We start from the raw sequence: 15,996 nt of genomic DNA, 5'->3' as shown, positions 1-15,996 counted from the left end.
GATCATAAGTGTCAGTAAAGACATTTCAACTGACTACCTTAATGTCAAATTGACATCTAAAACTGTCATCAAAAAACACGTCAAAAATCAATTACAACAAAGTTGTTACCACCAATGTTAGATGTAAATTTGATGTCAATTTTACCTTAAGGGAGTCAACTGACATCAAATCAATTAGCATTTTTGCAATCAATTATCATTTTACTATCAATTTTCATCAAGGTAGTTTACATGCATTGTAGAGATGAACATGTGAGTGTGAATTTGCCATTTGAATTGATGCATTCAAATGAATAACATTTTTATGTTCTAATACTTTTTGTGTTGTCATTTTTGTGGTAGTTTTAATGTACACTAAAGTACATATAAAGTGCCTCTGTCCTGATTCAATTTATACAACCCCAAATCGGAAAAAGTTGGGACAGTATTGAAAAACCCAAATAAAAAGAAAGTAGTAAATTCTAAATTTACTTTGACTTCAACTTCATTGGCAACAATACAACGAGCATTATTTATTGTGTTCCTCGTGATTTTTTTAATAGTATTCCAATTTTGGTTCTTGCAGAACATGTAAATAAAGTTGGAACAGTAAAGCATTTACCACTTTGTAATGTCATTCCTTTTCACAACCCTTAAAAGACGTTTAGGGACTAAAGACATCAAGTGATGAAGTGTTTCAGGTGTAATTTTGGCCCATTCTTCCTGCAAACATGTCTTAATGTGGGCAACAGTATGGGGTGTTCAAAATTCGCCACACATTCTCTTATGGAGACAGGTTGGGACTGCAGACAGGCCAGTCAAGTACCTGTGTCCTTTTCCCCCGCAGCCAGGACTTTGTAATGTGTGCAGAATCTGGTTTTTCATTGTCTTGTTGAAATATGAACGGCTGTCCAAGACGCCTCTGAGCCGAGAGAAGTCAACGACGCTTCTGGACATTGTTAACATAGGGCTTCCTTTTGGCACAGTACAGTTTCAACTGTAATTTGTAAATGTATTGTGGTACTTGACAGAGGTTTGTAAAGTAGTCGTGAGCCCATGTGGCGATATCTGTCTGAATGTCAGGAAAGGATGTATATTTACAAATGAAATGATCATATTGTGAAGTGTTCATATTTTCTGCAATGAACTACAAGTCAAAGTAAATTTAGAAATCACTATTTTCTTTTTTTTATTTGCATTTTTTATACTGTCCCAACTTTCTGATTTGGGGTTGTACAATAAAAGCAGTGGAGGTAACAGTTATATTTAGGGTCAATCTCAATTAGCTCTGTTGTTCAGTAGTCAAGGCACTGATCAGTGTGTCAGCCATTTTAAGGGCTGTCTCAAATTGCAAAATGCTTCCAGTGTACAGAACCCCTCTGATAAGTCACACAATGCACCATGAAACCGAGGGTGCATCGATGCGCACTATGAGGCCTTAACAGAAGTTTAGAAGCACGAAACATGATTCACGTGATTTGGTTAAAAAAAGTTGTGTGTTATGATTTCAAAAATGCACAGAATATCAGAAATGACCCCTCTTCAAACAGCTACATAAAAATATTACATGAAAAAGCGACACTTTAAGGTGAAATAATACGTTTTGATACATACACTCGTCATCTGTGCCCTCTGGTTCCTCTATCAGTGTGCAGTCAATGAGCGACACCACTCCATTCTGCCATCCAGAGAGAAGCAACAGTCAGACATGCTCTGAGATCTATCAAATAATCAATGGCAGCTGAACTAAAACAGTGATTACTGTGAGGATCTGCTTTTTCAATTTCCCCAAAGACCAGGAGCAATACTGGCTTATTGAGTGTGGCAAAATGACAGTCGGCTGAATGTGGTAATCACTATTTTCTGGCCACAACATAACATTTCACTGATTTACAGTAACAAGAAGCCAGATATGCCAAACACCATCTTTTGACAAATTAAGGAGTGGTGTAAATACCATTTCTACCTGAAGTTAGATTTTAAGTGTGTTTTATATTACAATGGGTAATTATGCATAGCCTGTGACAGCATACACTCAGAAATTTGAACATGATAAACATGCATACATTACAGCATACACTTGTAAAAAGTGATTTGTTTCTCAAAAACCTGTTACCTTAATAGTAAAAAGTGAGTAAACTTGGAGCTGTTAAGTTGACTCAACTTATTTTATAACAATGCAAGTTTATTTACTTCATAAGTTGAAGGCAATGAGTTTAATCACTTCAAAGTCAACAAGTCAAGTCAACTTGTCGCTTTTAAGGTTTTACTCAAGTCAACTAATCCTTTTTTACAATGTAAAGTTACAGTGCATCCGGAAAGTATTTATAGCACTTCACTTTTTCCACATTTTTTATCTTACAGCCTTATTCCAAAATGGATTAAATTAATTTATTTCCTCAAAATTCTACATACACACAATACCCCATGACAATGACAATGTGAATAAATTGTTGCAAATTTATGAAAAATAAAAAAGCTGAAACATCACATGTACATCAGTATTCACAGCCTTTGCTCAGTACTTTGTTGTTGCACCTTTGGCAGCAGTTACAGCTTCAAGTCTTTTTGAATATGATGCCACAAGCTTGGCACACCTGTCTTTGGGAATTTTTGGCCATTCCTCTTTGCAGTAGCTCAAGGACACTTTAAAAAGAAGGCGACAAAAGGGATAGTACAAGCAGATAAAAGGCAACCCTGGGACCTTATAAAGACAGGTTTATGCCTTTTCAAATCATGTCCAATAAGCTGAATTTACCACAGGTGAACTCCAACTAAGCTGCTGAAGAATCTGAAGAAGGATCAGTGGAAACAGAATGTACCTGAGCTCAATTTAGAGCTTCACGGCAAAGACTGTGAATACTTCTGTACATGTGATCTTTCAGGTTTTTTATTTTTAATAAATTTGCAACAATTTCAAAAAATCGTTTCACATTGTCATTTTGGGGTGTTGAGTGTAGAATTTTGAGGAAATAAATTAATTTAATCCATTTTGGAATAAGGCTGTAACATAAAAAAAACGTGGAAAAAGTGAAGCGCTATGAATACTTTCCATATGCACTGTAACATTATTTCATAACATTAAGAAAAAAGGTTTCAAAAAGGTGACAATTTGCTGGTAATTAATCAAAATATTATCTAATTGTTATATCATATTACATTATAATATTACTTTTACAATAATAAAAGTATCAAGTGCTTATTGTATTATCAAGTGAAATATAACAAATAAAAAAATCAAATCAAATCAAATCAAATTTGCTGGTGCTACATAAAAACAAAATAAAAAGTACTTAATAAGTATAATATGGGCTCTTTAAGAAGTATAATTAAAGACACTCTAGAAGTATTATTAATAACAGATGAATTCATATTCTATTATATTCTTAATGTCATATAGGATGTTAAAAATATTTGATACTTGCTTGTACTGTATGAGGCTTCACCTTGGTGAGGTGCAGTTTCCCTCCAGAGCCTCTAGTGCAGATGATCAGATGTTTGGAGAAGAGGAAACACTGCCTCTCACCCTCTTTCTTCAGAGACAGAGACCCAAGCCGCCCGCGGGTGATCTTGCCCTTCTCACTCATGGGCACTTGAATCAGAGATCCTGGTAAACATAAAGCAGTGGGTAAAGCTGAGAAACCAAGAAGAGAGCATGGGGAAATACTGAACTGACACGTTTCGCGGCGTCATTTATCAGCTGAGAAAAATAAACGAAAACTATATAGCAAAACAAATATGATAGGTGCAAATCACTGGTCTATAGACTTACACTCCAGAACTGACATTTGAGAATTAATTTATGATGAAAACTCATTCAATAAACAGTAGTAGTCAGCATCATTTCATACAAAACATACCCTATTTGTTAGCCACTGCTTTCTTTTTGTTTGTAATCACAAGATCACACTCCATTAGTGCTTTTATGTCTAAAATGAAAACATTCAAAAAAATATTATTGAATTCTTATGATTAAATAACATTCCACATTTAGAAGGAATGAACATTTTTATAAATTTTAACAAAACCACACAATCGGAGCCCTTTTATCTGTCTCACTATCAGTGGTGGAAAGAGTACTTAAAAATCATACTTAAGTAAAAGTACCATTACTTGCCCAAAATGCAGTGTAAGTAGAGTAAAAGTATCTGTTGTAAATATTACTCAAAGTATGAGTAGAAAGCAGCCTTTTTAAAAGTACTCAAGAGTAATGAGTAATGAGTAATGAGTATTACGCTGTGAAAGGCTGATGTGTGTGTGTAAACGTAATATTCTGTAGTGCATTTATACAGAAATTATCCGTCATCCTCTCATCAGTCTAAACAGTCTTTCTGTCATTGCGTGTAAAGATTTTGGACATATTCGTGGACACTTGTAATGCTTCCAAACAGTTTGCTGCATGTCTTAAAGTAGGCCAGTATGATGCTATATACTTTCTATGTGCGATTTGATTGGACAGGAATCGCAGGACTGATTTTTCAGAACCCCATAGACAGGACAAAAAGTAGTGACTGCAGGTTGAAGGAAAGTAGTGGAGTAAAAGTACCAAGACAGCACTAAAATTGTACTCAAGGGAAAGTAAAAGTACATAAAACTGCTAACAGTAGTTTTAAAATTACAGTAATTTGAGTATTTGTAATTTGTTACTTTACACCACTGCTCATTGTATTATATATTTTATTCTAGGTTATTCTTTCAGTAAGTGCAACACAGGAAGCTCTAGTTAGAAATCCTGTCAGAAATCCAACATAAACATATGCATAGGGAATATGAATGCAAAGAAGAAATATGAAATCAAACCAATGTATGATTACAATCATATATGATTTGTCCAAGTTCTCCAAGCAATCGCTGATATTTGCAAGCATATTGTGTATTTGTTACGGCAACTGTTAGCATAAATAGCATTTAGCATTGCATGATGTTATATTTCTGCTTCATACAGGCATCAGAAACCCAATCAGATTCCAATTGGGGATTGTTTCAGAAACTCACTAGTGCTTAAAAGTGTCTTTAAAGCTGAACTCATATTAAATGTTCTAAATGTTGATGTTAGCTCATAGTATGTTATGTAACTGTTTTATGTAACACTTTATCTTAAGAAAAGTGGCTAATTCATACAAATTCATATGATTTCTTTCATATTCATACACAAATTTTAAGAATAGGCATGTTGAGGAAATTATACTAAAATGTATCAATGAGATTTAACAGATTCATATGAATTAGCCACTAAATCAGAAATTACAAATCGCAGTGAGATTGTGTTGGAAAATATGGAGAATGAGCAGCGCTGCTTATTGTTTCCAGGTATTCATGATTCTTCTCAAGCCCCTTTTGGTCCAAGCTAATCAACTGTCCAAAAACCCTCACCACTAGCCCCAAGGAGGCTCAATGCGAGACAATTACACCCTGGAAGTGACAGTGAAAATCTGATTAGCCCTGGAACGCACTAGCAGGCTCACACTAGGCCTGACAGTGTAAATTTAGCAAGTATTGCTTGTGTCTTTGTATGCTGTGGTACATCGGTGACAATTCCGATTCCAGGTTTGACTGCTAAAAATGTGATTACACTTGGAAACGACAGAGTAGGTCTGGTCTTTGAACACACTGTGCTCTGTGGAGACTAGTGGGATTATGGTGCCCGATCCTTTGAGTTAATGCTCCGCTTTGTGCCAGCAGGGAAAAGAGGGTAGCAGAGAAAAGCTTTGGAGTGGGAATGGGGAGAAAAGGGAAGTTGACAATGAGAGGTGACAGGAGTGACAGTTTGCAGAAAAGAACAGAAGGAAAGGAGAATCCAGTCGTCTTCTTATCAGGGATCTCTTTCTGTGGAGCTCAGGAGGATAAATGTGTGTACAGTATGAGTGTGTGTGTGTGTGTGTGGGGAGTTCACCTTGTCTGACAAAGGTCTGGCTGGTGTCTAGGAGAATCTCACAGCCCTCCACGATCATGCGCTCGATAGCGAGGTTCTTTCGGATGTTCTCCGTCTCGCTCACCTCATCATGCATGATTCTGTGAAGGCACGACATTTTAACAATCAATGCTGGAAAATGTAAGTGTTTAAACTTCATTAAACATGAAAATTCCACTAGCTAATGCCAGGAATAACACTAGATTTTAAAGATTCAGGGCCCTATTATACACCTGGCGCAATAAGGTGCACATTTTGCACCACGTTGTTTAAATAGCAAATCTGTTTGTGCATCTTTGTGGACTCATGGGTGTGCTGGTGTGAAAAGGAGGTGTGTTAAGGCGCATTGAAGAACTGAAATAGACCAAATAAATAAACAAAATAGACCATTGACCAAATAAAAGTTGGTCTAAAGTCCAGCGCCTATGCATGCCAAATGCTTACACATTGCTTAAGACACACAGGATGTACAGCAATACACAAATATATTTACATATCAAAAAAAATTAAGGATTAAAATGTTACAAAAAATATTATTATCTGTTTTTTTTTCCGGTTTATTCATGAGTATTTGAAATGGTAAAATATTATTATTAGCAGTAATATTGATTATATGCATATTTATATTTGTTTCTATAAAAACAAGCTTAGATTTGTGCACCTGTTGGGTTTTGGAAACCTATGCATCACCATTTGGGGCATAAGAATAAGAAGTGTGTTTGAATATAACCACACTTCGTTATTATTGCTCATTTATTTGTTTGCTGGAAATTAGGACTGAATTTAGAAATAGTTTTGAAACAAATCTTTGCGCTTAACAAACAAAATTAAATATGTAGGCTAATGAATGTCACAGTGAAGTGTGTACAAAACTGTTTCCATATCCACCAAAGTAAAGGAGTAAAGTAGAGTAAAAGTGAAGTAAAGAGAAAGCAAAGAGGCCGAATGGAGGAGGCTCATTCATCATTCTCGCTGAAAATGGTCTGTTTAACTGTTTCTCACTAGTAAAGCATTCTATTTTTTCACTTACAAAGTCTGCCATGTAAATAGCAAATGCGCCATGGTGCGACGCAACTTATTGGCTTGATGCACGTTATGCTCAAAACACACCCATTATTCATTAAGAGAATAAGCACAATCCTGTTAGACCATGCGCCAGGGCGCAGAGCGTATTTTTCTGTCCTTAAAATAGCAAAAGTGGATTCGGACACATCCTTTATGCTTTTGCAACATGCGCTTTTGGGCTCTATTTTAACAATCTAGGTGCAAAGTCTAAAGCGCATGGCACAAAAGCATTGTGGGTGTGTCTAAATCCACTTTTGCTATATTAAGGTTGGAAAAATACACTCTGCACCGCATGGTCTAACAGGGTTGTGCTTATTCTCTTAATGAGTTATGGGTGTGTTTTGAGAATAAACCAATCAAAGTCTCATCTCCCATTCCCTTTAAAAGTCAGTTGCTTCACGCCATGGCGCATTTGCTATTTACATGGGGGACTTTGTAAGTGGAAAAACTGAAAACAGAAAAAGAGCAAAGAGAAAACAGTTTAACAGACCAACTGCAGCGCGAGAATAAAGAACACCCTCCTCCAATTGGCCTTTTTACTTTCTCTTTCTCTCTTTCGTGTATAAGGAAACGGTGTTGTACTCACAGACATCCATTAGCCTACATAATTAGTTTCAGAGCGCAAAGATGTGTTTCAAAACTACTTATAAATTCAGTTTTAATTTCAAACAAACAAATAAATGAGCAATAATAACAAAGTGTGGTCAAAAAACTGAGTTATATCCAAACACACGTGCTATGCCCCATATGGTCCAAAACCTGACAGGTGGACAAATTATAATTATACAAAAGCAAGTTGTTGTGAATAAACTGAAAAAAGCCCCCCAACATGAAGAAGTCATGGAGGCAGTGGTTTTTATATTTATGTAGAAAGTAATAATTTTTATAATATTTGAAACCTTAATTCTTTTTCATTTGTAAAGATATTTGTTTATTGCTGTACATCCTGTGTGTATTAAGCAATGTGTATGTTCAGCTGGTCTATTGCACTTCTATTTCAATTCCTCAAAATAGCAATGTGTCAACAATGCGCCTTAACACACCTCATTTCTAGACCAGAACACCCATGAGTCCATAAAGTGGCGCCAATGGATTTGCTATTGAAACAACGTAGTGCAAATTGGGAAAATTATAGGGGTGTATGATATGTCCCTTAGACTTTATGCCTAGATCGCTAAAATAAAGCCCTAAAGATGCTAAATGATGCAGTTAAAATAATATCATTTAAGACATTAAGTATGGCAAAATAAACAACAAAAATTATAAAGCGCTGCAAAAACTAAAAATAGCGTCATAAAATTAAAACTTGACTACAGAAAGGGCAGTCAAAACTGAAGTGTGCAATGTCTGAAGCACCCAACAACAGGTGCTAGGCAAATACTGTTGGCCTGCCATTATGTTAAGCTCAAACTGTCAGACTTTGAACATTATACCCTTTACCATGACATAGCATTTTGCCATTGATTTGATATAATAATAAAGCTTCATGGATGATCTGCAGATTTACACTTTTAAATGCAAGAAAAATAATGACGGTCATGTATGGTTGTGCTGCAGTCTCATGACTGATGTACCTGGAAAGCTCCTCCAACTTCGACTTGGCGTAATCCAAGCTGTTTCTCTCCACATGCTCATGCGGTGTATGTGCTAACAGCTCATGGAGGGTCAGTATGTAACGAGGAATCTGCCAGACAAGAAGCACATGTCATAATGTCAGACAGGAGGGTAGTTTCGATTTTTTTTTTCTCTTTGCCTTCTGTTGCAAACACACTCATCTCCGCACTTAGTCATGCACACCAGTGGAAACAAAACTTGTCTGCACTGTATTCTCACAGAGGAGGCTTAGAGGGGAGCGCTATTACTCCTCAGCACATTTATTACCAACGCTGCAAAGCCCAAAGTAGACCTTTCTGAACTAGATCACTCGAAAACTGCTTACTGTACAAGAAAAGGGGCATTATGGGCCAGAATAAACTAGAATAGCCTACTTTCATGGACAAAAAAAGCACTTGCCCTCTCAAGGAGTGCAATATTTATTTTTTATTACAATATGGAAATTGTTGTTTTAACAATGAGTGGGCAGGCAATGTTGAATACATCATTAACTTTGCCTGAAACTAGGGATGTCCAGATCCGATCGAGTGATCGGAAATTGAGCCAGATCATGTGGTTTTAGACTCGATCGGAATGGACAGTACCTCCTGATCAGGAGTGCATTTCTCAAACAACAACATTACTCGCGGCGAAACTATTATAGTATGAGGCATCATTTGGGAAAAGAACAATGTAGTGATGAATGTTTTCCCAAAAACATAGTTGCTTTGTCGCAGATTCATCATTTGAACCACATTAGTTATAATGCAAAACGTTCATAAAGATGCTGTATACAGGGTGCAGTAACTCAACTTCTTTAGAGAAACCCCCCCATAATTCTTTGTGCAAATTATATTGTTTTACACAGAAATGCATTAAAAAAATCCAATATTAGCTTTGGTAAAAACATGCACTCGTTTTCCATATTAGTTGAAATATATGTAAATGGAACATATAGGGCCTGTATTTCCTTTATATATATTATTGTAAATATTCCATATTATTTTCTAAAATATCAACTAGCTAACACATATTTTAATCTCATATATAAATCATATATTTTGTTAATCGTTGTAATTTACAGTAGGCTATTTCTTAAGAAATTTGTAAAAAATCCTACTTAATAATAATAATAATAATAGTTATTATTATTAATAATTGTTGTTGTTATTAATATTATTATTATTTATTTTTCTATTATTTATTGTATATTATTATAATTATTATTATTATTATAACTTATACCTGTATCCTTATAACTTATACCTGTATCTTTATAACTTATACCTGTATCCTGCACTTGCTGCTATTGCACTGCTGGTTAGACCTAAACTGCATTTCGTTTCCTTGTACTTGTACATGTGTAATGACAATAAAGTTGAATCTAATCTAATCTAATCTAATCTAATCTAATCTAAAAGTCTACTTTTACAATTTGACAGATTAAAACCATTGTTGAAATGTTCTAACCAAGAGGTCCATGTCATTTAGTGATACATTTATTAATAAATAACCTACTATAAATAAAAGAAATAACAAATTCTATATATTTTTGTTTTCACAAGCTTTGGAGACGTAAAGTATATTCCGCTTTTAAGTAACAGGTCATCTATAGCTGTCGTCATAAACCACGGCTGCATTCAAAATGGCATAAATGTTTTCAAAGTGCATGCAACTGTCAATCAGAAGATTGCTAAAACTGAACTGTCCAAATACTTGGAAAGCAAATTACACCTAAGAGAGATGACTTTAATGTTTTATTTAATCATTCCAAGTTTAAATGTTGCAATATTCCCAAAGAATATGGTATAGGGGGAATAACTGGGAATAAAACACAGCCAGGAACTATGCTTCTAACTAGAGCTCTAGAGGTGTAGTTACAAGCGTACAAGTTTGCAATGCAGTTTGCGAACGTTCGTTGGAACGATGGATTTTGGAAACGCCAAATCAACAAACTATGTTTGTAACGCCGAGATTTGCAACCTTAGTTTGCTAATGATGGTTTTCGGAAACGCACCCCAGGACTTGAATATATATATATATATATATATATATATATATATATATATATATATATATTATATACTCATTATTTTTTAACACATCTGTATGCTGTGGCACAGAGTTAGACCTCTTTCTTGACTTAACACAGAAACAGCAACATGTGCGGCATGGCATTACTTTATATTAGATTTTTTTTATATTTACTGTTGCACTAAATCCAAAAGTGAACAATTTATGTTGTTTTGATTGTTCAAGCTACCTCACAGAAGTGCTCTGTTTGTTAACAGAGTTGTTGAATGTTAAAATAAGGTGAATTAAATTAAACAAAGAACATCCTGGATCTGTTTCTTTGCTCTTCTTTATTCTTGTTTTATATGTTATAGAAGTATCGGATCGGGTTTCGGTATCGGTAGATACTCATAATTAAATTAGACTCATAATTAAATTAGACTCAGACTCAAGGGCAAAAAAACCTGAGTTGTGTTTCCGAAAACTATCGTTAGCCAACTAAGGTCGCAAGTTTTGTCGTTACAAACATAGTTTGTTGATTTGCCATTTTCTAAATCCATCGTTCCAACGAATATTCACAAACTGCGTCGCAAACTTGTACGATTGCAACTACATCTCTAGAGCTTTAGTTAGAAGCATAGTTCCTGGTTGTGTTATACTCCCCGTTATCCCCCCTATGCCCTATTCATTTAGAATATTTAAACATATTAACATGGAATGATTAAAAAAATAAAACTAAAGTCATCTCTCATAGGTGTAGTTTGCTTTTAAAGTATTTTACAGTTCAGTTTTAGCGATCTTCATATTGACAATTGCATTCCCTTCCCAGCGCACTTTGAAAACATTGATGTCATTTTGAACACAGCCAAGGCTCATGACCAAAGCTATAGATGGCCTATTATTTAAAAGCAGAATATACTTTACGTCTCCAAAGCTTGTGAAAACAAAAATATACAGCATACGGTAATGCTTTTAATTTATAGTAGGTTATTTATTAAGAAACATATCTTTACTGTATATGACATGGGCCTGTTGGTTAGAACATTTCTGCAGTGGTTTGAATGTGTCAAAATGTATTAGTAGACTTTCAAAAAATTTAATAAAAAAATAAAAAATAAACAATATCTTACTTAATAATAATAATAAGTTGTTATCATTATTATTATTATTATTATTATTATTATTATTATTATTATTATTATTATTAGGTAGGATTTTTTTTTTTTTTCTAAATAAATAGCCTACTGTAAATGAGGCCTACAACCATTAACGATTTATATGATATTAGAATACATGTTAGCTAAGTGATTTTATATGGAATATTCTCAATAATATTTATTGAGAATATAGGTCATATATAGGTCCTATATGTGTCGTTTACATATATTTCAATTAATATGGAAAACGAGTGCATGTTTTTACCAAAACTAATATAGTTTTCGTTTATAACTAAAGTGGTTCAAACGATGGATCTGCGACAAAGCAACTACGGTTTTGGGAAAAACTTGTCAATACATCTCTCTTTTCCCAAACAATGCACCATACTGTGATTGTTCAGAGTTATGTCATTGGTTGTGAAACGCACCCCTGATTGGGACATCCCTACCTGAAACCCACCAAAACCTTTGTGATGAAGACTATGGGATTGCAGTGAAAATGACCCTTTAATTAAAGCTATGAATGCAAAAAGAATCTGTTGTAAATTTTTTTAGAGGTCATATGTTTTTCCCAAAAAATATTGTATTTGCAGTTTGGAACATAGCTGTCCTTCAATGTAAACAGGCCAAAAAGTGTATGCTACTGTAAAAAAAGTTATTATCTCTTATACAAAAGAGTCTGTGAATTGCATTGTTATATTTATATTTGATTATTTTGCCTGCTATCAGTCTGCCAACGCAATCAAACTAACACACAGTATGGCCCCACATCCCCCCTACTCTCCAAACCCCACCAACCACCCCTCAACCCAACTCAAAACTGAGAGTGAGAATGTTAGATCATGGTCACCTGAAACATGGGATAAGTGAGGAACGTCTCCAGTGTGCGTTCCTCACAGTCAGGCTTGGCTTCATACTGTTTCAGCAGCTTGTCGAAGTCGCGGTTCTGCTTGCAGTGGGCCAAGATCTGCAAGCTGTACTGGTGATTACGTACAAACTCCTGGTAGATGTTCAGCATGGGCAACAGGATGTCAAACAAGTCAGCTGAAGGACAGGAAGAAAGATCAAAGTCAGATCTGTGGCACCTTTTACGCAAACGCCAGCTTGCAGTTTGAGAAGACTACAGAATGTTCTTTGCTGGTGGTTGCCAACCGCTCTGGCAGTGCACTCACCCAAGACTAATGTTGGCCAGCTTGCTATTCGAGCTTTCAACCCTTGGTAGAATATCTGATGCAGAAACATTATGGTTTCACTGCAGAAACAAAAAGGACATGTAAACAACAATGTAAATGTTTCATTGTTCCACCTCTGTCATGGTTGAGGAGACTTAAGGCTCATTAGGGATGACTATGATAAAGAAATTATTCTAACAATCATTCTGCGGAAAATAATACCACAACAGTAATGACATGTATAAAACCACTGTCAGAATTTTTTTTTTTCTACAGTTGGTTAACAATAAAATCATTGACAGCCAATCTAAATCAATCCATAATTGTCTGATAGTGTGGCTGCTAATTTAGATATTCTTATAATAAGAATTGTAGTAGTTTTTATTTGTATTTGATCATGTTTACCTATGTTTAACTATGCGTGTTCTTTCTGGAAACTATTATAATTTTTGTTTCAGTATAATGTGAATAATAGAAATTCGACAAAACTGCATGCACTGTATTTGAAGTTTAAATATTTTATAATATTAAAAGGTCACACTTTATTTTGATGGTCCATTTGTTGAATTTAAGTTATATTGCATCTACATGCCATCTAATTCTCATTACATTGTAAGTAGATTGTTAGGTTGAGGTTAGGGTTAGTTTAAGTTGACATGTACTTCTAAAGTTTTTTATAGTCAGTTAAATGTCTGTTGAAGGAGCAGTATCAACCAATATTAAGCAGACAGTCTTCTAATATTCAAATGGACCATCAAAATAAAGTGTTACCTATTAAAAATGTGTTTACTGTTACTTATGATTTATGCAGTTTTAAAAACAAACACAAACACTTTAGAACAGTGTAATATTTCTCATATTTTCCTACGAAAATTGCATAGATAAATAAAAATATGCATAAATGAGACATTCGTTTCATCATTTTCCTTCAGCTTAGTCCCTTATATATCAGGGGTCGCCACAGTGGAAGGAGTCAGCAACTATTTCGGTTTATGTTTTAACACTGCGGATGCCCTTTCAGCCGCAACTCAGTACTGGGAAACACCCATACACTCCCACATTCACATACACTTATACACTGTGGACAATTTAGTTAAATTTTGTTCAAATCACCTATATCGCATGTCTTTGCACAGTGGGGGAAACCGGAGCACCCAGAGGAAACCCACGCCAACATGGGGAGAACATGCAAACTCCACGTAGAAACACTAACTGGCCCAGCCTGTACTCGAACCGGTGACCTTCTTGCTGTGAGGCGACAGTGCTAACCACTGAGCCACCGTGCAGCCATAAATAAAACAAAAAGTTGTTAAGTAATGTGGGAGTCTTAGCTCAAATCATTTTTTTTTCAAGGTAGGATTCTGTTCCTTAGCAAAAGTTGTCGAAGCCAGACAAGTAATTATGATTTTAACATCAAACTACCTAACATTAAGGTACCTTTAATCATTACAAAATGACAAACACTGATCAAACAGGTAAACATTTCACAAATTATTATGTAGTTTATCACTTAAAAATATTCATTTGACAATAGCTTGATTTGGAATGCAGATGTAAAGTTGTGTTTATTACCCAAAAATCTGTGAAAAATCCATCCTCATTTATAAATAGTCTGACTATAGACCATTTCAATTTGGTCATGTCATTGGCCCATGAGCATTTTCTGCTTGCTATCAAACTATTTCATAACTGTAACAAGAGGCAACTCAATCATAACTTTTAAAACAGCTATCATAACATCATTTATCAATACGTGGCTCTTTTTGAATTCTCAGAAGCTATAGAAATTAAAAATGTAAAACAGGAAATACATTGGGACCATTGTTTTTGTTTACATCACTCAAAATGGTCTATTTAAGTTAGGATTAACAATATTCATTGGACTTAGTATTACGATACTATAGCGCATAAACCTTATTATATAAACATTATGGTCTATATTTCAAAGTTTATCGAAACTGTTTTAAGAAGAAAACACACAGTATATTGTGATTGTTAGATTATTTAAATTTATCACCAACTTCTACTGTATTTGATTTATCTAAGCTCAGTGAGAGACTGCTGAGATTTCTTCGACTATAGATAAAGCACATATGTTATTTTACTAGGGCCCCCAGGAGACACATCGGAGAATTGTGAGACTATTGACTATGACTATGTATTAAACATCTAAATTAGATCACCATAAAAAGGGATAGTTCGCCCAAATGTAAAAAAAAAAAAAAAGATTATTTACTCACCCTTTACTTGTTTCAAGTAAGTTTCTTTCTTCTGGTGAACACAAAAGAAGATATTTTGAAGAAAGATGAAAACCTGTAACCATTGATATCCAAAGTAAGAAAAGCAAATACTATAGAAAGTCAATGGTTACAGTTTTCCATCATTTTTCAAAGTATCTTTTTGTGTGTTCGACAGAAGAAAGGAAGTAATAAAGGATTTTAAAAGAAAGAAAAGTGAGGGTAAATTATCATTGGAACTTATGAATACAGAATGAGTGTTATTTCGGGCTGCACAGTGGCCGGGTGCTCCCCGGGTGCTCCTGTTTCCCCCACAAGTCCAAAGACATGTGGTATAGGTGAATTGGGTAAGATAAAATTGCCTGTAGTGTATTTGTGTAAATGAGTGTGTGTTTCCCAGTGATGGGTTGCAGCTGGAAGGGCATCTGCTGCGTAAAACATATGCTGGATAAGTTGGCAGTTCATTCTGCTGTGGCAACCCCAGATTAATAAAGGGACTAAGCTGTAAAGAAAATGAATGAATAAATGAATGAATGAGTGTTATTTCCATGTGAAGCCGGTTTTTACCTATTAAGGAATATGCTGCTGACATCATCGTGGGTTATGGGTGGTTTTTTGGAGCTGGCAGCCATGCGCAGCGGTCTCAAGAAGTTGTTTACAAGGATATGAAGCTGCTGAACGTACTCGGCCTCCGCCTCCAGCATGCTAAAGACCACCTGGTTTCTCTTTCTCATGCTTTCGGCATGTGGAGAACGGATGTAGTCCTGAATGATGGTCTTCCACTTCCGCCGGCACATCCAGCCTCTCAGGAAGCTTTGCACCTGAAGCAATGAAGGGATAAAATAAAAGTCAGTCAGTTGAATCAGCTG

General features: G+C 35.2%; 1 protein-coding gene across 1 annotated transcript in view; it reads right to left on the bottom strand.

The window, feature by feature from the left end:
- The window catches only part of rasgrf1 (Ras protein specific guanine nucleotide releasing factor 1), an 87,663-nt gene that overhangs the window by 33,526 nt on the left and 38,141 nt on the right, over positions 1-15,996 (bottom strand). Inside the window, exons 5-11 of the mRNA XM_056478787.1 lie at positions 15,695-15,948; positions 12,891-12,970; positions 12,569-12,762; positions 8,530-8,639; positions 5,873-5,991; positions 3,426-3,586; positions 1,594-1,657 (exon numbers count right to left, since the gene is read on the bottom strand). Coding sequence (XP_056334762.1) covers positions 1,594-1,657; positions 3,426-3,586; positions 5,873-5,991; positions 8,530-8,639; positions 12,569-12,762; positions 12,891-12,970; positions 15,695-15,948 — 982 coding nt within the window. The remainder of the gene's footprint in view (positions 1-1,593; positions 1,658-3,425; positions 3,587-5,872; positions 5,992-8,529; positions 8,640-12,568; positions 12,763-12,890; positions 12,971-15,694; positions 15,949-15,996) is intronic.

The sequence above is a fragment of the Danio aesculapii genome, chromosome 18, assembly GCF_903798145.1.
Source record: "Danio aesculapii chromosome 18, fDanAes4.1, whole genome shotgun sequence".
In the NCBI taxonomy this organism is placed as follows: Eukaryota; Metazoa; Chordata; class Actinopteri; order Cypriniformes; family Danionidae; genus Danio; species Danio aesculapii.
Note: the sequence above shows the minus strand (reverse complement) of the source record. Positions and strands in the feature narration are given on the sequence as shown.